Consider the following 26,856-nt stretch of genomic DNA (forward strand, 5'->3'; position numbering starts at 1 on the left):
GTCTGTCTGGTACTGGGACTCCTGTATTATATTGGCCTGTCTGTCTGGTACTGGGACTCCTGTATTATATTGGCCTGTCTGTCTGGTACTGGGACTCCTGTATTATATTGGCCTGTCTGTCTGGTACTGGGACTCCTGTATTATATTGGCCTGTCTGTCTGGTACTGGGACTCCTGTATTATATTGGCCTGTCTGTCTGGTACTGGGACTCCTGTATTATATTGTCCTGTCTGTCTGGTACTGGGACTCCTGTATTATATTGGCCTGTCTGTCTGGTACCGGGACTCCTGTATTATATTGTCCTGTCTGTCTGGTACTGGGACTCCTGTATTATATTGGCCTGTCTGTCTGGTACTGGGACTCCTGTATTATATTGGCCTGTCTGTCTGGTACTGGGACTCCTGTATTATATTGGCCTGTCTGTCTGGTACTGGGACTCCTGTATTATATTGGCCTGTCTGTCTGGTACTGGGACTCCTGTATTATATTGGCCTGTCTGTCTGGTACTGGGACTCCTGTATTATATTGTCCTGTCTGTCTGGTACTGGGACTCCTGTATTATATTGTCCTGTCTGTCTGGTACTGGGACTCCTGTATTATATTGTCCTGTCTGTCTGGTACTGGGACTCCTGTATTATATTGGCCTGTCTGTCTGGTACCGGGACTCCTGTATTATATTGGCCTGTCTGTCTGGTACTGGGACTCCTGTATTATATTGGCCTGTCTGTCTGGTACTGAGACTCCTGTATTATATTGGCCTGTCTGTCTGGTACTGGGACTCCTGTATTATATTGGCCTTTCTGTCTGGTACTGGGACTCCTGTATTATATTGGCCTGTCTGTCTGGTACCGGGACTCCTGTATTATATTGGCCTGTCTGTCTGGTACTGGGACTCCTGTATTATATTGGCCTGTCTGTCTGGTACCGGGACTCCTGTATTATATTGTCCTGTCTGTCTGGTACTGGGACTCCTGTATTATATTGGCCTGTCTGTCTGGTACTGGGACTCCTGTATTATATTGTCCTGTCTGTCTGGTACTGGGACTCCTGTATTATATTGGCCTGTCTGTCTGGTATTGTCCCTGGGACTCCTGTATTATATTGGCCTGTCTGTCTGGTACCGGGACTCCTGTATTATATTGTCCTGTCTGTCTGGTACCGGGACTCCTGTATTATATTGGCCTGTCTGTCTGGTACCGGGACTCCTGTATTATATTGGCCTTTCTGTCTGGTACTGGGACTCCTGTATTATATTGGCCTTTCTGTCTGGTACTGGGACTCCTGTATTATATTGGCCTGTCTGTCTGGTACCGGGACTCCTGTATTATATTGGCCTGTCTGTCTGTGTCTTTATGACAAACTTTAACTCCACCCCAGCAGTAAATTAATTTACTTGAACAATGCCCTGGGCTTCACCCTCCCTGTTGGGATTGTAAACACAATCACAAGTGCATTTTTTTACTTAATTAATTTACCGTTTTCTTGTTGACAAGAAATGTATGTCGTAACAATTAGCAGGTAATAGATGCAGAGTGGAGGAAATTTGATATCCATCACAGTCAGTGGTCCACCAGCTGTAGTGTAGTCAGTTGTTGTCCAGCTGCATTGTAGTCAGTTGTTGTCCAGCTGCAGTGGAGTCAGTTGTTGTCCAGCTGCAGTGTAATCAGTTGTTGTCCAGCTGCAGTGTAGTCAGTAGTCCAGCTGCAGTGTAATCAGTTGTTGTCCAGCTGCAGTGTAGTCAGTTGTTGTCCAGCTGCAGTGTAGTCAGTTGTTGTCCAGCTGCAGTGTAATCAGCTGTTGTCCAGCTGCAGTGTAGTCAGTTGTTGTCCAGCTGCAGTGTAGTCAGCTGTTGTCCAGCTGCATTGTAGTCACTTGTTGTCCAGCTGCAGTGTAGTCAGTTGTTGTCCAGCTGCAGTGTAGTCAGTTGTTGTCCAGCTGCAGTGTAGTCAGTTGTTGTCCAGCTGCAGTGTAGTCAGTTGTTGTCCAGCTGCAGTGTAGTCAGTTGTTGTCCAGCTGCAGTGTAGTCAGTTGTTGTCCAGCTGTAGTGTAGTCAGTTGTTGTCCAGCTGCAGTGTAATCAGTTGTTGTCCAGCTGCAGTGTAGTCAGTAGTCCAGCTGCATTATAAATCAGTTGTTGTCCAGCTGCAGTGTAGTCAGTAGTCCAGCTGCAGTGTAGTCACTTGTTGTCCAGCTGCAGTGTAGTCAGTAGTCCAGCTGTAGTGTAGTCAGTTGTTGTCCAGCTGCAGTGTAGTCAGTCATCCAGCTGCAGTGTAGTCATTGACCCAGCTGCAGTGTAGTCAGTTGTTGTCCAGCTGCATTGTAGTCAGTTGTTGTCCAGCTGCAGTGGAGTCAGTTGTTGTCCAGCTGCAGTGTAATCAGTTGTTGTCCAGCTGCAGTGTAGTCAGTAGTCCAGCTGCAGTGTAATCAGTTGTTGTCCAGCTGCAGTGTAATCAGTTGTTGTCCAGCTGCAGTGTAGTCAGTAGTCCAGCTGCAGTGTAATCAGTTGTTGTCCAGCTGCAGTGTAGTCAGTAGTCCAGCTGCAGTGTAGTCACTTGTTGTCCAGCTGTAGTGTAGTCAGTTGTTGTCCAGCTGCAGTGTAGTCAGTAGTCCAGCTGCAGTGTAGTCACTTGTTGTCCAGCTGTAGTGTAGTCAGTTGTTGTCCAGCTGCAGTGTAGTCACTTGTTGTCCAGCTGTAGTGTAGTCAGTTGTTGTCCAGCTGCAGTGTAGTCAGTGGGTGCCCAGCTGTAGTGTAGTCATTGACCCAGCTGCAGTGTTGTCAGTGGTCCGCCAGCTGCAGTGTTGTCAGTGGTCCAGCGGTAGTGTAGTCAGTGACCCAGCGGCAGTGTAGTCAGTGACCCAGCGGTAGTGTAGTCAGTGACCCAGCGGCAGTGTAGTCAGTGACCCAGCGGTAGTGTAGTCAGTGACCCAGCGGTAGTGTAGTCAGTGACCCAGCGGCAGTGTAGTCAGTGGTCCAGCTGTAGTGTAGTCACTGACCCAGCTGTAGTGTAGTCAGTGACCCAACGGTAGTGTAGTCAGTGACCCAGCGGCAGTGTAGTCAGTGACCCAGCGGTAGTGTAGTCAGTGACCCAGCGGTAGTGTAGTCAGTGACCCAGCGGTAGTGTAGTCAGTGACCCAGCGGTAGTGTAGTCAGTGACCCAGCGGTAGTGTAGTCAGTGACCCAGCGGCAGTGTAGTCAGTGGTCCAGCTGTAGTGTAGTCACTGACCCAGCTGTAGTGTAGTCAGTGACCCAACGGTAGTGTAGTCAGTGACCCAGCTGTAGTGTAGTCAGTGACCCTGCTGTAGTGTAGTCAGTGACCCTGCTGTAGTGTAGTCAGTGACCCAATGGTAGTGTAGTCAGTGACCCAACAGTAGTGTAGTCACTGACCCAGCTGTAGTGTAGTCAGTGACCCAACGGTAGTGTAGTCAGTGACCCAGCTGTAGTGTAGTCAGTGACCCAGCTGTAGTGTAGTCACTGACCCAGCGGTAATGTAGTCAGTTACCCAGATTTCGTGTAGTCAGTGACCCAGCTGTAGTGTAGTCAGTGACCCAGCGGTAGTGTAGTTAGTGACCCAACGGTAGTGTAGTCAGTGACCCAGCTGTAGTGTAGTCAGTGACCCAACTGTAGTGTATACAGTGACCCAGCTGTAGTGTAGTCAGTGACCCAACGGTAGTGTAGTCACTGACCCATCTGTAGTGTAGTCAGTGACCCAGCTGTAGTGTAGTCACTGACCCAGCTGTAGTGTAATCAGTGACCCAATGGTAGTGTAGTCACTGACCCAGCGGTAGTGTAGTCACTGACCCAGCGGTAGTGTAGTCAGTGGTCCTCCAGCTGCACCAACCACCACCACCACGGCTAATATGAAGGCATTTCAGTCCTCCCTGCCTGTTTGCTCAGTCAAGATTATATATACCCACAATCCATTGCCTGCCTCACAGCCGCTCATGGAGGTCTATGATAACAGACTTTGTGATTTATGGTCTGCTGTGAAAGCAGAACTTGATGAGATTTAAACAATTTCATAGCACAAGTGTTTCTCTGCGAGGGCCTCCTGATCTGTGGTGGCGTGGCGGACAGTAAATCACCTTCATATATCTGAGAGCTCAGCGAAGCAGTGCAATTACTGGTCGAGAAGGCTACTTTTGATTTCATTTTTATCCCTGGGTTTGTCTATTTTATTCTCTGCCTGTCATGCAGACACTCACCTTCATAAGTCCTGCTGTAGAGAGGGAGGGAGGGAAGAAAGGAAGGGAAGGAGAGAGAGAGAGAGAGGTAGTGAAGTAGGCAGATAGAGAGGGAGGTAGAGTGGGGGGAAGTAGGGAGATAGAGAGGGGGGAAGTAGGGAGATAGAGAGGGGGGAAGTAGGGAGCTGGAGAGGGGGGAAGGAAGGAGAGAGAGAGGTAGGGAAGTAGGCAGATAGAGAGGGAGGTAGAGCGGGGGGAAGTAGGGAGATAGAGAGGGGGGAAGTAGGGAGATAGAGAGGGAGGTAGAGAGGGGGGAAGGAAGGAGAGATAGAGGTAGGGAAGTAGGCAGATAGAGAGGGGGGAAGTAGGGAGATAGAGAGGGGGGAAGTAGGGAGATAGAGAGGGGGGAAGTCGGGAGATAGAGAGGGAGGTAGAGCAGGGGAAGGAAGGAGCATGAGAGGAAGGCTATCTCTCTCATGCAGATTTTTGAAAAACAACAACATGATGTCACGAGCCACAGTACAGGTTCAACAACATGATGTCACTAGCCAACACACCAGTTCAACAACAAGATATCACGAACCAGCACACCGGTTCAACAACACAATGTCACGAGCCAGCACACCGGTTCAAAAACAAGATATCAAGAGCCACCGTACCGGTTAAACAACATGATGTCACGAGCCAGCATACCAGTTCAACAACACAATGTCACGAGCCAGCACACCGGTTCAACAACAAGATATCACGAGCCACCGTACCAGTTCAACAACACAATGTCACGAGCCAACACACCGGTTCAACAACAAGATATCACGAGCCACCGTACCAGTTCAACAACATGATGTCACGAGCCACAGTACCGGTTCAACAACAAGATATCACGAGCCACAGTACCAGTTCAACAACACAATGTCACGAGCCAGCGTACCAGTTCAACAACACGATGTCACGAGCCACCGTACCAGTTCAACAACACGATGTCACGAGCCACCGTACCAGTTCAACAACACAATGTCACGAGCCACCGTACCAGTTCAACAACACAATGTCACGAGCCAGCATACCAGTTCAACAACACAATGTCACGAGCCAGCATACCAGTTCAACAACACAATGTCACGAGCCAGCATACCAGTTCAACAACACAATGTCACGAGCCAGCATACCAGTTCAACAACACAATGTCACGAGCCAGCATACCAGTTCAACAACACAATGTCACGAGCCAGCATACCGGTTCAACAACACAATGTCACGAGCCAGCATACCAGTTCAACAACACAATATCACGAGCCAGCATATCGGTTCAACAACAAGATATCACGAGCCACCGTACCAGTTCAACAACATGATGTCATGAGCCACCGTACCAGTTCAACAACATGATGTCACGAGCCACCGTACCAGTTCAACAACATGATATCATGAGCCACCGTACCAGTTCAACAACAAGATATCACGAGCCACCGTACCAGTTCAACAACAACACGATGTCACGAGCCACCGTACCGGTTCAACAACATGATATCACGAGCCAGCACACCGGTTCAACAACACGATATCACGAGCCACCGTACCGGTTCAACAACATGATATCACGAGCCAGCACACCGGTTCAACAACACGATGTCACGAGCCACCGTACCAGTTCAACAACACAATGTTCAACATGATGTCACGAGCCAGCACACCGGTTCAACAACATGATATCACGAGCCACCGTACCAGTTCAACAACAAGATATCACGAGCCACCGTACCGGTTCAACAACAAGATATCACGAGCCACAGTACCGGTTCAACAACACGATGTCACGAGCCACCGTACCGGTTCAACAACACGATGTCACGAGCCAGCACACCGGTTCAACAACACGATATCACGAGCCAGCACACCGGTTCAACAACAAGATATCACGAGCCACCGTACCAGTTCAACAACACAATGTCACGAGCCAACACACCGGTTCAACAACAAGATATCACGAGCCACCGTACCAGTTCAATAACATGATGTCACGAGCCACAGTACCGGTTCAACAACAAGATATCACGAGCCACAGTACCGGTTCAACAACAAGATATCACGAGCCACAGTACCGGTTCAACAACACGATGTCACGAGCCACCGTACCGGTTCAACAACACAATGTCACGAGCCACCGTACCGGTTCAACAACACAATGTCACGAGCCAGCGTACCGGTTCAACAACACGATGTCACGAGCCAGCACACCGGTTCAACAACAAGATATCACGAGCCACCGTACCAGTTCAACAACATGATGTCACGAGCCACAGTACCAGTTCAACAACACGATATCACGAGCCACAGTACCGGTTCAACAACAAGATATCACGAGCCAGCGTACCGGTTCAACAACACGATATCACGAGCCACAGTACCAGTTCAACAACACGATATCACGAGCCACAGTACCGGTTCAACAACAAGATATCACGAGCCACAGTACCGGTTCAACAACAAGATATCACGAGCCACAGTACCGGTTCAACAACACGATGTCACGAGCCACAGTACCGGTTCAACAACACGATATCACGAGCCACAGTACCGGTTCAACAACACGATATCACGAGCCACAGTACCGGTTCAACAACACGATATCACGAGCCACAGTACCAGTTCAACAACACGATATCACGAGCCACAGTACCGGTTCAACAACAAGATATCACGAGCCACAGTACCGGTTCAACAACACGATATCACGAGCCACAGTACCGGTTCAACAACATGATGTCACGAGCCACAGTACCAGTTCAACAACACGATGTCACGAGCCACCGTACCGGTTCAACAACACAATGTCACGAGCCAGCATACCGGTTCAACAACAAGATATCACGAGCCACCATACCAGTTCAACAACAAGATGTCACGAGCCACAGTACCAGTTCAACAACACGATGTCACGAGCCAACACACCGGTTCAATAACATGATGTCACGAGCCACAGTACCGGTTCAACAACATGATGTCAAGAGCCACAGTACCGGTTCAACAACATGATGTCACGAGCCACAGTACTGGTTCAACAACATGATGTCACGAGCCACAGTACCGGTTCAACAACATGATGTCACGAGCCACAGTACTGGTTCAACAACATGATGTCACGAGCCACAGTACCGGTTCAATAACATGATGTCACGAGCCACCGTACAGGTTCAACAACATGATGTCACGAGCCACGAGGACAGATGCAGAGCTACCGGTTCAACAACATGATGTCACGAGCCACCGTACTGTTGGAACAAAATGTTGTAATTAAACTGTGTTGGGCACTACTTTCTCTGTGCCTGTGTATCTGTCTGCCTGCCTTCCTTACTGTCTGTCTGTCTCACCCTGGAACAGGAGGGGGAGGATGTGTGTAGCTCGTTGGGCTGTGATTTACGATATGTTGTGGAGATGACAGTATTATCGTTGCAGCCTGGAAATAAAAAATGCAGAAAAAATGGCTTTTGGAAGGTTTTTCTGACTCGGGTCAAGGAGCCTGGGAAATTATAACAAAAATAGACACATTAGCTTTTTCCATGGTTGTCCGTTATTCCAATGAACACTTGAAGTAATTGATAGATTGGTTTGTGTTTGGCCTGTGTAGTATGTGTCTGTATGTGACAGAATGAAGTGTGTTTACACAGTACTATGAATATGTGTGTATACAGTACCGGTCTTTGTACCATACGTGCAATACTGTGCTGTCGGACTACAGTGTGTGTTCTGGGGTTAGGAGTGTGTGAGTGGGACTGTGTCTGTGTCTTTAGGTGTATATATGAGGAGTGCATCTGTAGGCGTCATGCCATATCTTCCAGAAAACATCAAGAGATCTCATTATTTCCACAGATTTTATGATGTTTCTATCTCTATCTCTCCGTACGCCCCGAGTCAAAATTAGTTTCCATTCCTTCTGTGATCTCCCTTGACTGAAGCTCTTGTAAGTAAAAAAAAAAATGGGGCCTGAGTCAACCACACACACACACACACACACACACACACACACACACACACACACACACACACACACACACACACACACACACACACACACACACACACACACACACACACACACACACACACACACACACACACACACACACACACACACACAGCCACAGCCATATCTCTGAGTTAAACACACACAAACTCACACTTCATACAGCCACATCTCTGAGTTAAGCATTGCTAAGTAACCTTCACATTTCACTCGTGTGAAGAGATAATTTCCTTTAAGTTTCAGATGTCACTTATTTTCGTGCTGCTCTTTTTGGTGGGTCGTCTTCAAATGTGTCCCGCCGTCTAATTGCATAGGAAACATTCCAGACAAGGCGGCTGTGTGACAGGCCTGCTCCCCGACTCTTCAATTATTAAACATCCTACCCATCCATCCAGCCAACACACACACACACACACACACACACACACACACACACACACACACACACACACACACACACACACACACACACACACACACACACACACACACACACACACACACACACACACACACACACTGTGTTGGAAAACAGCTCTGATTTTAGCTATAGCCTCTAATCGGAACAGAAAGCCTCATGATATGTCACACTTCTGAGCCTCTCTCCGTGTGTGTGTGTGTGTGTGTGTGTGTGTGTGTGTGTGTGTGTGTGTGTGTGTGTGTGTGTGTGTGTGTGTGTGTGTGTGTGTGAGAGAGAGGGGGGGGGGATCATACAGTATGTGTGCTGGAGTGGAACGGGAAAGAAGGACAGGAATCTCAAGTGATTGAAGAAATGTCTCATCCAACATGATGCTGGGAGGAGTTGACATGACAACTGTCCTTGAATTTAGTGGACAAATTCAACACTAGGTGAGGTCAACTCTAACAAGTCTGTACATTATACCGTACAATAGCTTACACTTTCAGTTTAATGGCTGCTTATGACATTGTTTATTAATGTTACATACTTGTATCTCATTCAGATATCAATAGTGTTTCCAACAGCGTAATAAACTGTAGGGAATAACTACTCCCAGCCTGCATCAGTGATCACCTTACATTAAGACTGGAGTCGTTACCGGCCTAAGTGCTGTCCATTATTCTAACCAGACTGGATGGAACACCACTAATATGTTACTAATATACTTAGTTAAACTATCCTGTATAATCTTAATGGTTATTATGGACATGGTAGATGGTACACAGATTCAGTCAGCCCAGCAGTGGAAAGGTCATAGCTGAATAAGGAACATTCTGAAGCGTGTACTAAGCCTTATACTTCACTACAATACAACTACATGTTTTCACTTGACTTTAAATGACCCTTTCTGATTCTGAGAGGCATTCAAATGAAAAGGTCATCCGAGGGGCTTTTTAAAAACAAACCTAGACCTATTATCATCTAAGAGTTGGTGATACGGCCGATTAACTTCCTGTACTGAGACGACCTTTGCTTGTTTAACACTGTTGTGTGTGTGTGTGTTTAATACTAAGCTTTGCACAGGCAGGGTAGTAGTGTCTTCTAGTACTACAACCTTCACTTTATGCACTGAGCAAAACAACCCCAAATACTTGCTGGTCTTATGATCAGCAATCATATGATCCATTCACTGGAGTAGAACTGGAGAATCATTAAAGGAACACTCTAACAAAGTGTATCTTGCTGTGTGTGTGTGTGTGTGTGTGTGTGTGTGTGTGTGTGTGTGTGTGTGTGTGTGTGTGTGTGTGTGTGTGTGTGTGTGTGTGTGTGTGTGTGTGTGTGTGTGCGTGCGTGCGTGCGTGTGTACGTGTGTGTATGTGTGCGTGTGTCATTTTGTGTGTGTGTGTGTATGTATGTTTGTGTGTATGTGCGTGTGTATGTGTTTGTGCATGTGAGTGTGTGGGCACGTTATCAAGGTCAAAGGTTTAAAAGTGTTTCCTTAAAAGTACTTTCTCTCTTAGTTGATGCTGTTACTGTGCTGAACTAACTCATTATTTCCAGCATACCAATGCAGATATGTTCTCCTCAAAAACACACACCGATTTGTTTTATTCAAGATTTGACTTGACTTGTTCATTTGCTAGGCACTAAGTTTTTCTTTGTCAAAGACATGCAACTATAATTTGTTTTCGGCTTTTAAATGTTCCTCTGCTACGTAGTCAACTTTGCTACTATTGACGTTTAAACTGTAGTTTAACTTTGAATAAGAGAATTGTCTTTGTGTCTAAATTAGAACATTGTGTCTGTTTGCCATTGTAAATAGTAACTGTTATTTTATTTTGGTATTGTTAGTCAGTGTCTCCACCTCATTTTCTGTCTCTTGTTTTGCATCTTTGTTTTTCAGGATGTTTATGTGTGCTTATGTTCATAACCTCGAACATCAGAGGAATGAAGCACAAAATGCCATTACAGTATTATGAAAATGTGTCAGGCCAGTATTAAATGTTGACTCAAATAAATGTATAACTTCTGTCTCGTCTGATCTCGAAAAGCAGTGCAAGTGCTAAAGGAAATGATGAAAAAAGTTTCACGCACACAAAATAAAGATCTTTTATATAGACCCAAAGAGAAAACATTTCAAAAGACATGTCTTTTGCAAGTGCAAAGAGTAGCAATGGTGTCAAGAGAAAACAAAACAGAAAGCTTGTTTCTTCTAACAATTGCTTTAAGCTACAAAACCTCCTAGAGTCCCTAGCCTCCCCTCACTGTCAAGATACTCTCTCCTTTTCCCTCGTTCTTCCTCACTTTTCCTCTCCCTATCTTCCCCTCCTCTCTCTTCCCCCCCATCTCTTTCTCCCTCTCTCCTTCTTTCTCTCTCCCCCCAACACCCCCCCTCTCCCTCGTTACTCTCCAAGGCCCAGTACTCGGTCACTCCGTGTACTCCTTGGGCCCTGATAGGTTGTAGTCTGATGCTTAGCAACAGCATTCCTGTGCCTTAAGTAGCAGTAAGCCGCTGGCTGAACCCTTTGATGTGGCTGTCAGGCCCCATTTATTTCCTTTTAGCACTTTGTCTGCTTGTCCAGATGCAGGGGCAGATAAAAGGAGGCTAGTGTTTACATCACTAGACCCCTACAACGTAACCTTGCTCACCCTGATTACATTGTATCGCTGGTCAGTCTTAAGGAGGGAGGTCGAGGTGAGGCGAGAGGTAGGGAGGAATCTACCTCCCTCCTTACGAACAAGGCACTCCATTCAGAGATATGCCTGAGACTCAATTGACACTCTAGTGTACTTTGTAGTGCACTGTATTTGAACATAACATTTGGCGCTGTTTGCCAATGACTCTGCCTATCTGAGAAACACCTCACTTCACCACAATACTGATATAGACATAATGTTGGAACATATTCATCAAATATTCTACATGCCCTCATCTCGATGTTCTCCTCTCTCTCTCTCTCTCTCTCTCTCTCTCTCTCTCTCTCTCTCTCTCTCTCTCTCTCTCTCTCTCTCTCTCTCTCTCTCTCTCTTGTCCCTATTGGGAGTAGAGCTGCTATGTACACTGTCCTCTGTTCAGAACCATTATCAGAGAGATTTCTGCCGTCCTTCTCCCCAGCCTATAATCTGTGTCATATTATCCTAAACTGTGTTGATAACTCACACAACACAGACTACAACGATGTGAACACAGCCTATGCCTTGGGCATACTACTCTGGACAGCACAGATAGATGGGAAGGAGGGAGGGAGAGAGAGAGATTAAAGGGAGGCTCTTAAATAGATGACACTGCAGCACCCCCCTCTGCTCAGTGCAGGAACAGCTACGAGAGAGAGACAGAGAGCGAGACAGCCCGAGAGAGAGCGACAGAGAGAGGCTGGTAGCTATAATGACTTGTAGTCCACAGTGTCTCCTCCTCTCTGTGTGTTTTAAACATTATGTATGTTCTCTTTTAGCATTCCTCAGTGTTAATGTGATCTCAGGCCCTCTTCAATCCATTGGCTTCTTATTTCTCTAAAGCTCCTTTTTGATCTGAATATGCAGCATATATTTGTTATAATATTACATCTATTATTCCAGTTTGCTAAAGGCACACGAAGTCCAAGCTAGGGATTACTGGACCTATTGAGCCTCATAGTCAGTTATTACTTGCTGACATGAGACAAAACACGTTGAAAACATGGAATGGGCAGTGTCAGGGTAGCAGGGGAGGGAGAGAGTGAAAGAAGGGGGGGTAAAGAAAGACAGTGTCAGGGTAGCAGGGGAGGGAGAGAGTGAAAGAAGGGGGGGTAAAGAAAGACAGTGTCAGGGTAGCAGGGGAGGGAGAGAGTGAAAGAAGGGGGGGGGGTAAAGAAAGACAGTGTCAGGGTAGCAGGGGAGGGAGAGAGTGAAAGAAGGGGGGGTAAAGAAAGACAGTGTCAGGGTAGCAGGGGAGGGAGAGAGTGAAAGAAGGGGGGGGGGTAAAGAAAGACTGAAAGCCTGGTAGAGAGAGGGAGAGAAAGAGGAATAGATTGAGAGGACAGAGATTATTGGAAAAAGAGAGAGGGAGAACTGGCTGATGAATGTTCTGCAAGTGGGGTGATGGTGGATAGGGGAGGAGAGGTAGAGGGAAGGGAGGGTGGATGTTTGATCAGTTGACGTGGCATGAGGTGGTAGGGAGGGAGAAGGGGCGTAGAGGGCGTCAGGTGCAGCTGGAGGGGGATCGCAGCAATGCTCTGATGTGGACAATGGACCACTTTTGGGGTGCCGCACCTGATTGCCATCCCTGCCGACCCATAAGTAGGGGCCACCCCAGAACTTTGCCTCCTATCCAACCACTACCCCCCTACCTCCCCCGACCCTCATCTCAGTCTGTGGGTGGTGACTGGTAGGAAGGTCTTTGTGGACAAGCAGCAGGATTAAGAGGGTCTTTGTGGGGTCAGGAGAGGAACACAGGAGCAGGGTTGTTCTCAATTCAGAATGTTTTTTTTCAGAATTCAAGGCTTAAGGGTCAGCTTGAGAGTTAAACTAATGCATTCAGGAATATGTAGATTTCCCCATATTGAACAAAATGTAAGTGATTCATGAAATAAACTCAGCAACAAAAAAAAACGTCCTCTCACTCACTGTCAACTGCATTTATTTTCAGCAAACTTAACATGTGAAATATTTGTAAGAACACAACAAGATTCAACAACTGAGACATAAACTGAACAGGTTCCACAGACATGTGACTAACAGAAATGGAATAATGTGTCCCTGAACAAAGGAGGGGGGTCAAAATCAAAAGTAACAGTCAGTATCTGGTGTGGCCACGAGCTGTATTTAGCACTGCAGTGCATCTCCTCCTCATGGACTGCACCAGATTCTCCAGCTCTTGCTGTGAGATGTTACCCCATTCTTCCACCAAGGCACCTGCAAGTTCCTGGACTTTTCTGGGGGGAATGGCCCTAGCCCTCACCCTCCGATCCAACAGGTCCCAGGCGTGCTCAATGGGATTGAGAACACTGACATTCCTGTCCTGCAGGAAATCACACACAGAACGAGCAGTATGGCTGGTGGCATTGTCATGCTGGAGGGTCATGTCAAGATGAGCCTGCAGGAAGGGTACCACATGAGGGAGGAGGATGTCTTCCCTGTGACGCAGTGTTGAGATTGCCTGCAATGACAACAAGCTCAGTCCGATGATGCTGTGACACACCGCCCCAGACCATGACGGACCCTCCACCTCCAAATTGATCCCGCTCCAGAATTCAGGCCTCGGTGTAACGCTCATTCCTTCGATGATAAACGCGAGTCCGACCATCACCCATGATGAGACAAAACCACGACTCGTCAGTGAAGAGCACTTTTTGCCAGTCCTGTCTGGTCCAGCGATGGTGGGTTTGTGCCCATAGCGACGTTGTTGCCGGTGATGTCTGGTGAGGACCTGCCTTACAACAGGCCTACAAGCCCTCAGTCCAGCCTCTCTCAGCCTATTGTGGACAGTCTGACCACTGATGGAGGAATTGTGCGTTCCTGGTGTAACTCGGGCAGTTATTGTTGCCATCCTGTACCTGTTCCGCAGGTGTAATGTTTGGATGTATCGATCCTGTGCAGGTGTTGTTACACGTGGTCTGCCACTGCGAGGACGATCAGCTGTCCGTCCTGTCTCCCTGTAGCGCTGTCTTAGGCGTCTCACAGTACGGACATTGCAATTTATTGCCCTGGCCACATCTGCAGTCCTCATGCCTCCTTGCAGCATGCCTAAGGCATGTTCACACAGATGAGCAGGGACCCTGGGTAACTTTCTTTTGGTGATTTTCAGAGTCAGTAGAAAGGCCTCTTTAGTGTCCTAAGTTTTCATAACTATGACCTTAATTGCCTACCGTCTGTAAGCTATTAGTGTCTTAATGACCGTTCCACATCATTAATTGTTTATGGTTAATTGAACAAGCATGGGAAACAGTGTTTAAACCCTTTACAATTAAAATCTCTGAAATTATTTGGATTTTTACTAATTATCTTTGAAATACTCTCCTGAAAAAGGGATGTTACATTCTTTGCTGAGTTTATAATATCTTAGAATATTTGCATACATATGTTGTTTTCCTTGATCATTCATTTAAAGAGTTTTTCCTGAAAATCAATTGTTTCAACAATATCTTATATACATGTACAGTACCAGTCAAAAGTTTGGACAAACCTACTCATTCAAGGTTTTTCTTTATGTTTACTATGTTCTACATTGTAGAATAATAGTGAAATCATCAAAACTATGGAATAACACATATGGAATCATGTAGTAACCAAAAAATGTTAAATCAAATATATTTGAGATTTGAGATTCTTCAAAGTAGCCACCCGTTTGTTTTGATGACAGCTTTGCACACTCTTGCCATTCTCTCAACCAGCTTCATGCGGTAGTCACCTGGAATGCATTTCAATTTACAGGTGTACCTTGTTAAAAGTCAATTTGTGGAATTTCTTTCCTCCTTAATGTGTTTGACGCAATCAGTTGTGTTGTGACAAGGTAGTGTTGGTATACAGAAGACATATTTTGGCAAGAACAGCTCAAATAAGCAAAGAGAAACGACAGTTCATCATTACATTAAGACATGAAGGGCAATCAATGCGGAAAATTTCAAGAACATTTAAAGTTTCTTCAAGTGCAGTCGCAAAAACCATCAAGAGCTATGATGACACTGGCCCTCATGACCGCCTCTGCTGCGGAGGATAAGTTCATTAGAGTTACCAGCCTCAGAAATTGCAGACAAAATAAATGCTTCACAGAGTTCAAGTAACAGACACATCTCAACTTCAACTGTCCAGAGCAGACTACGTGAATCAGGCCTTCATGGTCGAATTGCTGCAAAGAAACCACTACTAAAGGACAACAATAAGAAGAATAGACTTGCATGGGCCAAGAAACATGAGCAATGGACATTAGACTGGTGGAAATCTGTCTTTTGGTCAGATGAGTCCAAATGTGAGTTTCCAGGTGAAGCTGGTCGAGAGAATGCCAAGAGTGTGCAAAGCTGAATACTACCTTAAAGCTGTGGTGTGGTACAGTAGAATACTACCTTAAAGCTGTGGTGTGGTACAGTAGAATACTACCTTAAAGCTGTGGTGTGGTACAGTAGAATACTACCTTAAAGCTGTGGTGTGGTACAGTAGAATACTACCTTAAAGCTGTGGTGTGGTACAGTAGAATACTACCTTAAAGCTGTGGTGTGGTACAGTAGAATACTACCTTAAAGCTGTGGTGTGGTACAGTAGAATACTACCTTAAAGCTGTGGTGTGGTACAGTAGAATACTACCTTAAACCTTAAAGCTGTGGTGTGGTACAGTAGAATACTACCTTAAAGCTGTGGTGTGGTACAGTAGAATACTACCTTAAAGCTGTGGTGTGGTACAGTAGAATACTACCTTAAAGCTGTGGTGTGGTACAGTAGAATACTACCTTAAAGCTGTGGTGTGGTACAGTAGAATACTACCTTAAAGCTGTGGTGTGGTACAGTAGAATACTACCTTAAAGCTGTGGTGTGGTAGTGGATAAATGGAATGGCATCAAGCACCTGCAAACCATATGTTTCATGTATTTGATACCATTCTACCAATTCCACTCCAGTCATTACCACGAACCTGTACTCCCCAATTAAGGTGCCACCAACCTCCTCTGTTACCTATATATCATGGAAAAACCCATTGGTGGGTGACTTAATTTTCTCACCACTGACAGTGATCAGTGTTTACTCTACAATTATTTTACCACAACATCACTGGTTGTAAGATATAGCACTGTAAAAAAAAAAATACTAACTTCAATCACTATAACACTCTAACTACTGACCCCAGAAGAGAAATATAAAGTATTATGTCGACGGGATCATTTGTGATGTTTACATTCTAATTCGCTAACCTACCAGTAAGTCATTACATCCTGTCATTTTTCCCACTCTTCTTTTTCTTCTAGTAATATAAAGCATGTGTTGACCAGCCCAGGCCTGTACTGGAATGACCTTCTGAGATCCTATCTGAAAGCACATTATGGGATCATTTTCCATTTACACCATTCTCCTCGCCAATGAAGAATGTGTTTTCATTTAGCATTGTCCAGTGGTCTCGTTCCTCAAGGTTGTGCGTGTCGGCTGTAGACTAGAGAATCAGCTACACCAGAGGAATGAATATCAGCACCAAATCATCTCTAATATGTATTTGTCACTTTAGTGATTAAAAGCCTGGTGAATTCCCCCCAGCAGGAGAGGAAAGGAGAGTATTTCTGCTAAGGCATCAGATAGGACTGCATCATGATGAACTGCCTGTTGAAACAGCTAGAAGTCCAGGGAACACAAGACTAATTAAACAGGATGTTTGGGTCCTTGAAGGTGCACAAGAAGAAGAAGAATAACAACAACAATACTTGTGACCTGTTTAGAAAACACACTTTGAATATTCCGACACACTTACAAAAAACACACCCTGTTTAGAAGAGCTGAGAGCTCAGAAAACAGTGGATTTAACTCTGAAACATGAAAGTCAGTAGCAGAGATGTTTGGAGAGACAGAGTGGTGCTGTCATGCCTATCTGTTGGTGTGTGGTCAGATAGTAGTAGAAGTGTGTTAGTTAGGGCTTGGGTTAGAGGGCCTGTGTGTCATAGTGAGTGGTGTGCCCTTGGTTTGACCCCTACAGCAGGTCATGGCTCAGTAGTCATGAGGCCTTCGATGCCATAGACCACCCTCCGGCCTTTAAAAGGCCGGAAGGGGAGAGGAGGGGGACAGAACATCAAAGTGATCTGGCCTGGCGTACTGCTTCCCTCAACATAACACAGGAATGAAAGATGATCTTGCCCGGCGTCCTGCTTCCCTCACCATGACACAGGAATGAAAGGTGATCTGGCCCGGCGTCCTGCTTCCCTCACCATGACACAGGAATGAAAGGTGATCTGGCCAGGCGTACTGCTTCCCTCAACATAACACAGGAATGAAAGGTGATCTGGCCCGGCGTCCTGCTTCCCTCACCATGACACAGGAATGAAAGGTGATCTGGCCCGGCGTCCTGCTTCCCTCACCATGACACAGGAATGAAAGGTGATCTGGCCCGGCGTCCTGCTTCTCTCACCATGACACAGGAATGAAAGGTGATCTGGCCCGGCGTCCGGCTTCCCTCACCATGACACAGGAATGAAAGGTGATCTGGCCCGGCGTCCTGCTTCTCTCACCATGACACAGGAATGAAAGGTGATCTGGCCCGGCGTCCTGCTTCTCTCACCATGACACAGGAATGAAAGGTGATCTGGCCCGGCGTCCGTCTTCCCTCACCATGACACAGGAATGAAAGGTGATCTGGCCCGGCGTCCTGCTTCCCTCACCATGACACAGGAATGAAAGGTGATCTGGCCCGGCGTCCTGCTTCTCTCACCATGACACAGGAATGAAAGGTGATCTGGCCCGGCGTCCGTCTTCCCTCACCATGACACAGGAATGAAAGGTGATCTGGCCCGGCGTCCTGCTTCTCTCACCATGACACAGGAATGAAAGGTGATCTGGCCCGGCGTCCTGCTTCTCTCACCATGACACAGGAATGAAAGGTGATCTGGCCCGGCGTCCTGCTTCTCTCACCATGACACAGGAATGAAAGGTGATCTGCGTCCTGCTTCTCTCACCATGACACAGGAATGAAAGGTGATCTGGCCCTGCTTCCTCACCATGACACAGGAATGAAAGGTGATCTGGCCCGGCGTCTTGATCTTCTCTCACCATGACACAGGAATGAAAGGTGATCTGGCCCGGCGTCCTGCTTCTCTCACCATGACACAGGAATGAAAGGTGATCTGGCCCGCGTCCGTCCTGCTTCCTCACGTCATGGCTTCCCTCACCATGGAATGAAAGGTGATCTGGCCCGGCGTCCTGCTTCTCTCACCATGACACAGGAATGAAAGGTGATCTGGCCCGGCGTCCGTCTTCCCTCACCATGACACAGGAATGAAAGGTGATCTGGCCCGGCGTCCGGCTTCCCTCACCATGACACAGGAATGGAGCTTCAACATTTCCTGTCCTCATTAATATAATACATGGCACTTGGATAATAAGGCACAGCAACGAAACCCCTCTACCTCTCTCCTTATATATATTTATATCTCTGTATCTATTCCCCCCCCCCCTCTCTCAATTCAATTCAATTCAAGGGGCTTTATTGGCATGGGAAACATGTGTTAACATTGCCAAAGCAAGTGAGGTAGATAATATACAAATTGAAATAAACAATAAAAATTAACAATCTAAATAGTAAAGCGTGACTGTGTGTTTCCTTTCCTCAGGCCCCAGGTGACCCTAAGTCTGAGAGTTCCTCCACGCTCTACACCCCTCTACCCAGAGGCTCTAGAGACGGCAAGAACCACAAAGGTAAAGAAAATGTTTTAAAAAAACATGGTAGAGATGTTCTGTCCTCCCTATGTGATGACCCCTCTCTACTCCAGAGAGATCTCTCCTCCCTATGTGATGATCTCCCTCTACTCCAGAGAGATCTCTCCTCCCTATGTGATTATCTCTCTCTACTCCAGAGAGATCTGTCCTCCCTATGTGATGGCCCCTCTCTACTCCAGAGAGATCTCTCCTCCCTATGTGATGACCCCTCTCTACTCCAGAGAGATCTCTCCTCCCTATGTGATGATCTCCCTCTACTCCAGAGAGATCTCTCCTCCCTATGTGATTATCTCTCTCTACTCCAGAGAGATCTGTCCTCCCTATGTGATGGCCCCTCTCTACTCCAGAGAGATCTCTCCTCCCTATGTGATGACTCTCTCTACTCCAGAGAGATCTCTCCTCCCTATGTGATGACCTCTCTCTACTCCAGAGAGATCTCTCCTCCCTATGTGATGACCTCTCTCTACTCCAGAGAGATCTCTCCTCCCTATGTGATGACTCTCTCTACTCCAGAGAGATCTCTCCTCCCTATGTGATGACCTCTCTCTACTCCAGAGAGATCTCTCCTCCCTATGTGATGACCTCTCTCTACTCCAGAGAGATCTCTCCTCCCTATGTGATGACCCTCTCTACTCCAGAGAGATCTCTCCTCCCTATGTGATGACCTCTCTCTACTCCAGAGAGATCTCTCCTCCCTATGTGATGACCTCTCTCTACTCCAGAGAGATCTCTCCTCCCTATGTGATGACCTCTCTCTACTCCAGAGAGATCTCTCCTCCCTATGTGATGACCCCTCTCTACTCCAGAGAGATCTCTCCTCCCTATGTGATGACTCTCTCTACTCCAGAGAGATCTCTCCTCCCTATGTGATGACCTCTCTCTACTCCAGAGAGATCTCTCCTCCCTATGTGATGACCCCTCTCTACTCCAGAGAGATCTCTCCTCCCTATGTGATGACCTCTCTCTACTCCAGAGAGATCTCTCCTCCCTATGTGATGACCTCTCTCTACTCCAGAGAGATCTCTCCTCCCTATGTGATGACCTCTCTCTACTCCAGAGAGATCTCTCCTCCCTATGTGATGACTCTCTCTACTCCAGAGAGATCTCTCCTCCCTATGTGATGACCTCTCTCTACTCCAGAGAGATCTCTCCTCCCTATGTGATTATCTCTCTCTACTCCAGAGAGATCTCTCCTCCCTATGTGATGACCTCTCTCTACTCCAGAGAGATCTCTCCTCCCTATGTGATGATCTCTCTCTACTCCAGAGAGATCTCTCCTCCCTATGTGATGACCTCTCTCTACTCCAGAGAGATCTCTCCTCCCTATGTGATGACTCTCTCTACTCCAGAGAGATCTCTCCTCCCTATGTGATGACCTCTCTCTACTCCAGAGAGATCTCTCCTCTCCTATGTGATGACCCCTCTCTACTCCAGAGAGATCTCTCCTCCCTATGTGATGATCTCCCTCTACTCCAGAGAGATCTCTCCTCCCTATGTGATTATCTCTCTCTACTCCAGAGAGATCTGTCCTCCCTATGTGATGGCCCCTCTCTACTCCAGAGAGATCTCTCCTCCCTATGTGATGACTCTCTCTACTCCAGAGAGATCTCTCCTCCCTATGTGATGACCTCTCTCTACTCCAGAGAGATCTCTCCTCCCTATGTGATGACCTCTCTCTACTCCAGATATTACTCTCCTCCCTATGTGATGACCTCTCTCTACTCCAGAGAGATCTCTCCTCCCTATGTGATGACCTCTCTCTACTCCAGAGATCTCTCCTCCCTATGTGATGATCTCTCTCTACTCCAGAGAGATCTGTCCTCCCTATGTGATGATCTCTCTCTACTCCAGAGAGATCTCTCCTCCCTATGTGATGACCTCTCTCTACTCCAGAGAGATCTCTCCTCCCTATGTGATTATCTCTCTCTACTCCAGAGAGATCTGTCCTCCCTATGTGATGATCTCTCTCTACTCCAGAGAGATCTCTCCTCCCTATGTGATGACCTCTCTCTACTCCAGATATTACTCTCCTCCCTATGTGATGACCTCTCTCTACTCCAGAGAGATCTCTCCTCCCTATGTGATGACCTCTCTCTACTCCAGAGAGATCTCTCCTCCCTATGTGATGACCTCTCTCTAGTCCAGAGAGATCTCTCCTCCCTATGTGATGACCTCTCTCTACTCCAGAGAGATCTCTCCTCCCTATGTGTTGACCCTCTCTACTCCATAGAGATCTCTCCTCCCTATGTGATGACCTCTCTCTACTCCAGAGAGATCTCTCCTCCCTATGTGATGACCTCTCTCTACTCCAGAGATATCTCTCCTCCCTATGTGATGACCTCTCTACTCCAGACACTGATCATAGAATGAGATAGAGAATGAACAACTTCAGTACAGTGTATATTAATAGACTTCATCTTAATGATGTTCATTAAAGGGAAAGCCCTTTGATAATGAAAACGAATATGCATGTTTTTCTTCTTATTGATTAACCGGAGTGAGAGAATAGTGGACTTTAGATTTCTATTAGATCATAGTCTGTCTTTTGTCATCTCTTTGAGTTGTTGATGAATGCTGAAGTGTATAATCTAGGTTGAAACTATTGATTTGATATATGTGTAGGAGTGTGTATGTCAACCCTCCTTGATCTGTTGATGCTAGTCATTGATTATGTCTTATTCCAATCTAATGTGTGGAAGGGATTAACATGTACTGCATTTCTAAAGATGCCCCTGTTTTAGCAGAAAATATCTTTTTTATTATATTGATGGGAAGCATTTGCTATACAATAGCGTTAATATCAGAAGCATACATTTTTTATGCATCTTTCTTACAGTAAATGATCATAATAAACAGACCAGTGCATAGGAACAGACGCAGAAACTATATTCCATTCTATTTTAAATGTGCTGGTGCTGCTATCTGTTCACCACCACTGTGTTAGCTACAGGTGTAGGATCTTCACTTGATCACCCTGAAAACTTGTAGTGTATTCAAGATTTAAATAGATTTTCCCTAAAAAAAAATTCAAACCCTAGAAAAATGACCATTTTATTATAATCCACATAATGATTCACATTTCCTGTTGCTGCAGGATTATTTTCCTGCTGTGAGATACTGGTGAAATGAAGATCCTTCAATGTGAGGCTGCAGTGGCCAGGGTTGTTCGTGTCTGTAGAGATGTTGTGTGAGCAACCCTGAGGCCATGGTACCAGACCTCACAGCAGGGTAGTAGCTTTAAGCATGCTCTTTATCTCTGCCATTCTAAACACTACCGCTGTGATGCGCCCAACTCCATAGAGGGCCAGCTCAAGAGGTCAACAGTGAGCACCACACACACACACACACACACACACACACACACACACACACACACACACACACACACACACACACACACACACACACACACACACACACACACACACACACACATATATAGAAACACATGCACACGCACATGCGCACAGACACACTTACTCACTCATACACACACACACTCCTCCTCCCACCCAGTGCCAAGGACAGATCCATTACACAGTGACTGACCAGCAGATTTCCTTGTGATGTAGGGAGAGGGACAGAGAGAGTCCCAAATGGCCCCCTATTCCTTTTATAGTGCACTACTGTTGACCAGGAAACCCATAGGGACTAGGGTGCCATTTGGGACACAGCCAGGGAGAAACTATGCTTTGTGAACGTCAGGCAGGACAGGGAACAATCCATTAAAAGGTGAGAGGATCTGACATGTGAGATATTTCTCCCTCCCTCCTAGGTCTGGGCCGTAGTGGGTCGAAAGTCACCATTTGTTATGTCTATGACGCTCTGCAGCCTCCGATAACACAACTCTCATCTTTAACCCTCATCTCCTCTATAGGTCCCCCGCCTCAGTCCACCTCACTCCGCCTCACTCCTTACAGCACGACAATGAATTGTGGTCCAGGGATGTGTGTCTGTGTTAGCACCTACATGGCCCTGGTCGGTGGGATGTAGCTAGCAGGTCTGACAGCCCCATGTCGCTACAGAGATGCTCTCCCCACACACACCCACACACACACTCACTCACTCACTCACTCACTCACTCACTCACACTCTCTCTCTCTCTCTCTCTCTCTCTCTCTCTCTTTATATCTCTCTCTCTCTCTACTGATGTTATAGGGGCCCCAGAGCCCAGCTGCCACTATTAATTACTGCAGTCTAGAGCTCCAGTGAGGAGCCAGCGGTTGCAGGTCAGTGCCCAGGTGGAGAGCAGGGACACAGAGAGAGAGACACAGCGAGAGAGACACAGAGAGAGAGACACAGAGAGAGAGACACAGAGAGACACAGCGAGAGAGACACAGAGAGAGAAACACAGAGAGAGAGAGAGAATAGAAAGAGTGAACTTGGGAGACAATAGAGGAAGGGGGAGGAGAGAGGAAGCACGCTACTGACTAAAAACAAGAGGCTAGGAGAGGGAGTAAGAGAGAGGGAGACTGTGGTGTCTTGGAGCAGGCCAGGATGACACAAGGATGGAGTAGAGTGACCAGTTTAGGAGAGAGTCCTGAGGAGCAGAGCCCCGAGTAGAGGTCTTAGGGACCTCCTCTACTGTCAGCTATTTGCCATTTAGCCATTTAGCAGACGCTTTTATCCAAAGCGACTTACAGTCATGTGTGCATACATTCTACGTATGGGTGGTCCCGGGAATCGAACCCACTACCCTGGCGTTACAAGCGCCATGCTCTACCAACTGTGCTACAGATGGACCCCAGCTCTGGTTTAAGCTCTCTGACAGGCTGGCAGTCCCAGATTTAAAGCAACTCTTCTCGATGACACCTCATGTTTGGAGCAGAGCACTGTGTCAAAATGTGTCTCACCAGCAGAGTACATAACATTGTGGATTTGATCTCCCAATGAGAAGTCTCGGACTGAATTTTGTCCTCACAACATACCTAATAGACAAATAATTATTATGAAGTATGTAATAATAAATACCTAAAGAGTTTAAATGGAGCATTACTTCATAATGACTTACTATAGGTAATATAGAATTATAATCAGACGTGCTTAATAGTTTAAAAACAACATGTCATCTGACAATAGAATGTTCTCAGAGATGGATCCCCAGTTTATTAGATGTCGTTATCTGTAGGCGTAAAATATGTACGACAACAACAACAACTATTTATGTACAGGACTCTATAGTTGAAATAAACCCTTTTTCGTCCCGTTAAAAGTTCCGATTCTCTACATATTTATATATGTCTTGGGCATCAGCCACGTCTCTTTAATGGACCAGACTGTTTGATGTGGTCCATTCTTCAACAGTGACAGGCCTAAATGAAAGGGATCCCAGTGTATGAACGGCTAAGTAGACAGAGAATAAACAAAGAGAAATGCCATGAGGCCTAGCTTAATGCTCTCATTCTGGGACTGCTTCCAGATGCTTAGTATGTATGTATTTTATATGGTGCACAACTGCTATTAAAACCCTGGAGGAAAGCAAGCCTTCAAAGCCTTCAAACCCTCTAACATACGCAGACACACACACACACACACACACACACACACACACACACACACACACACACACACACACACACACACACACACACACACACTAATGACACCCATGGGACTTCTCACGTTTGCCTCGCAGTTCGCTTTTTTACACATGGGGGCGATTTGTGGCTCTACAGCGCTCAATAAACACACATGTGTGCACGCTCGCAAACACACGCACACACCCACACATACACATCCCATCCCTGGGAAAGCATCCAAACTAAGAGTAAACTGTTTTACAGTCGAGGCACAACAAATAAACAAACATCTGGAAGCGTTCAGAGCAGCAGAACCATTAGGGGGAGAGTTGGGTTTTGCCAAAACAGGGAAATGATGAGGAATGGGCTGTCAGGCCCCGCTGGAGAGACAGGGGAGTGGCTAGATGACAGAGCTGTGGGTGAGAAGTGGAAGGGGGAGAGGAAGACAGAAAGGTGGGTGGGATAGAGTGAGGTAAGGGGATGGAAAGGAAGTGATGGAGGCGAGAGGAGTGTAGATATAAGGGACAGAGAGAGAGAGAGAGAGAGAGAGAGAGAGAGAGAGAGAGAGAGAGGTGGGTAATCAGTACTTTAATTTAGATGGGTAATCAGTACTGTCATATAGATGGGTAATCAGTACTGTCATTTAGGTGGGTAATCAGTACTGTCGTTTAGGTGGGTAATCAGTAATGTATTTTAAGTGGGTGAACAGTACTGTATTGTAAGTGGGTGATCAGTATTGTATTTTAGATGGGTAATCAATACTGTATTTTAGGTGGGTGAACAGTACTGTATTTTAGGTGGGTAATCAGTAATGTATTTTAAGTGGGTGAACAGTACTGTATTTTAAGTGGGTGATCAGTACTGTCATTTAGATGGGTAATCAGTACTGTATTTTAGGTGGGTAATCAGTACTGTCATTTAGGTGGGTAATCAGTAATGTATTTTAAGTGGGTGATCAGTACTGTATTGTAAATGGGTAATCAGTATTGTATTTTAGATGGGTAATCAGTACTGTATTTTAGGTGGGTGAACAGTACTGTATTTTAAGTGACTGATCAGTACTGTATTGTAAATGGGTAATCAGTATTGTATTTTAGGTGGATGATCAGTACTGTATTTTAGGTGGGTGATCAGAGATACTTTTGGACATGTAGTGTTGTTGGACATATAGTATAGTTTTGGACATGTCGTGTTGTTGGACATATAGTATAGTTTTGGACATGTAGTGTTGTTGGACATATAGTATTGTTTTGGACATGTAGTGTTGTTGGACATATAGTATAGTTTTGGACATGTAGTGTTGTTGGACATATAGTATAGTTTTGGACATGTAGTGTTGTTGGACATATAGTATTGTTTTGGACATGTAGTGTTGTTGGACATATAGTATAGTTTTGGACATGTAGTGTTGTTGGACATATAGTATAGTTTTGGACATGTAGTGTTGTTGGACATATAGTATTGTTTTGGACATGTAGTGTTGTTGGACATATAGTATAGTTTTGGACACGTGTTGTTGGGCATATAGTATTGTTTTGGACATGTAGTGTTGTTGGACATATAGTATAGTTTTGGACATGTAGTGTTGTTGGACATATAGTATATTTTTGGACATGTAGTGTTGTTGGACATGTAGTATAGTTTTGGACATGTAGTGTTGTTGGACATGTAGTATAGTTTTGGACATGTATTGTTGTTGGACATATAGTATAGTTTTGGACATGTAGTGTTGTTGGACATATAGTATAGTTTTGGACATGTAGTGTTGTTGGACATATAGTATAGTTTTGGACATGTAGTGTTGTTGGACATATAGTATTGTTTTGGACATGTAGTGTTGTTGGACATATAGTATAGTTTTGGACATGTAGTGTTGTTGGACATATAGTATAGTTTTGGACATGTAGTGTTGTTGGACATATAGTATTGTTTTGGACATGTAGTGTTGTTGGACATATAGTATAGTTTTGGACACGTGTTGTTGGGCATATAGTATTGTTTTGGACATGTAGTGTTGTTGGACATATAGTATAGTTTTGGACATGTAGTGTTGTTGGACATATAGTATATTTTTGGACATGTAGTGTTGTTGGACATGTAGTATAGTTTTGGACATGTAGTGTTGTTGGACATATAGTATAGTTTTGGACATGTAGTGTTGTTGGACATATAGTATATTTTTGGACATGTAGTGTTGTTGGACATGTAGTATAGTTTTGGACATGTAGTGTTGTTGGACATGTAGTATAGTTTTGGACATGTATTGTTGTTGGACATATAGTATTGTTTTGGACATATAGTGTTGTTGGACATATAGTATTGTTTTGGACATGTAGTGTTGTTGGACATATA

The 26,856-nt window shown here is 45.7% G+C and overlaps 1 protein-coding gene and 1 long non-coding RNA gene across 5 annotated transcripts in view; both read left to right on the forward strand.

Moving 5' to 3' along the window:
• The window catches only part of LOC118369854 (leucine-rich melanocyte differentiation-associated protein-like), a 522,398-nt gene that overhangs the window by 432,803 nt on the left and 62,739 nt on the right, over window positions 1–26,856 (forward strand). The window contains exon 6 of the mRNA XM_052498736.1: window positions 18,880–18,964. Within this exon, the coding sequence (XP_052354696.1) occupies window positions 18,880–18,964 (85 nt within the window). The remainder of the gene's footprint in view (window positions 1–18,879; window positions 18,965–26,856) is intronic.
• LOC127916542 (uncharacterized) lies at window positions 16,494–18,804 on the forward strand. Of its 4 annotated transcripts, none has more exons than XR_008095251.1 (4): window positions 16,494–17,900; window positions 17,951–18,000; window positions 18,051–18,200; window positions 18,452–18,804. It is a non-coding gene; the product is annotated as an uncharacterized LOC127916542 (long non-coding RNA). The 4 variants fall into 4 exon arrangements; XR_008095253.1 differs by having other exon boundaries at window positions 16,494–17,700; window positions 17,751–17,850; window positions 17,951–18,200; window positions 18,452–18,801; XR_008095254.1 differs by having other exon boundaries at window positions 16,494–17,700; window positions 17,951–18,200; window positions 18,452–18,799.

Source organism: Oncorhynchus keta, chromosome 36 (genome assembly GCF_023373465.1).
Source record: "Oncorhynchus keta strain PuntledgeMale-10-30-2019 chromosome 36, Oket_V2, whole genome shotgun sequence".
Taxonomy (NCBI): domain Eukaryota; kingdom Metazoa; phylum Chordata; class Actinopteri; order Salmoniformes; family Salmonidae; genus Oncorhynchus; species Oncorhynchus keta.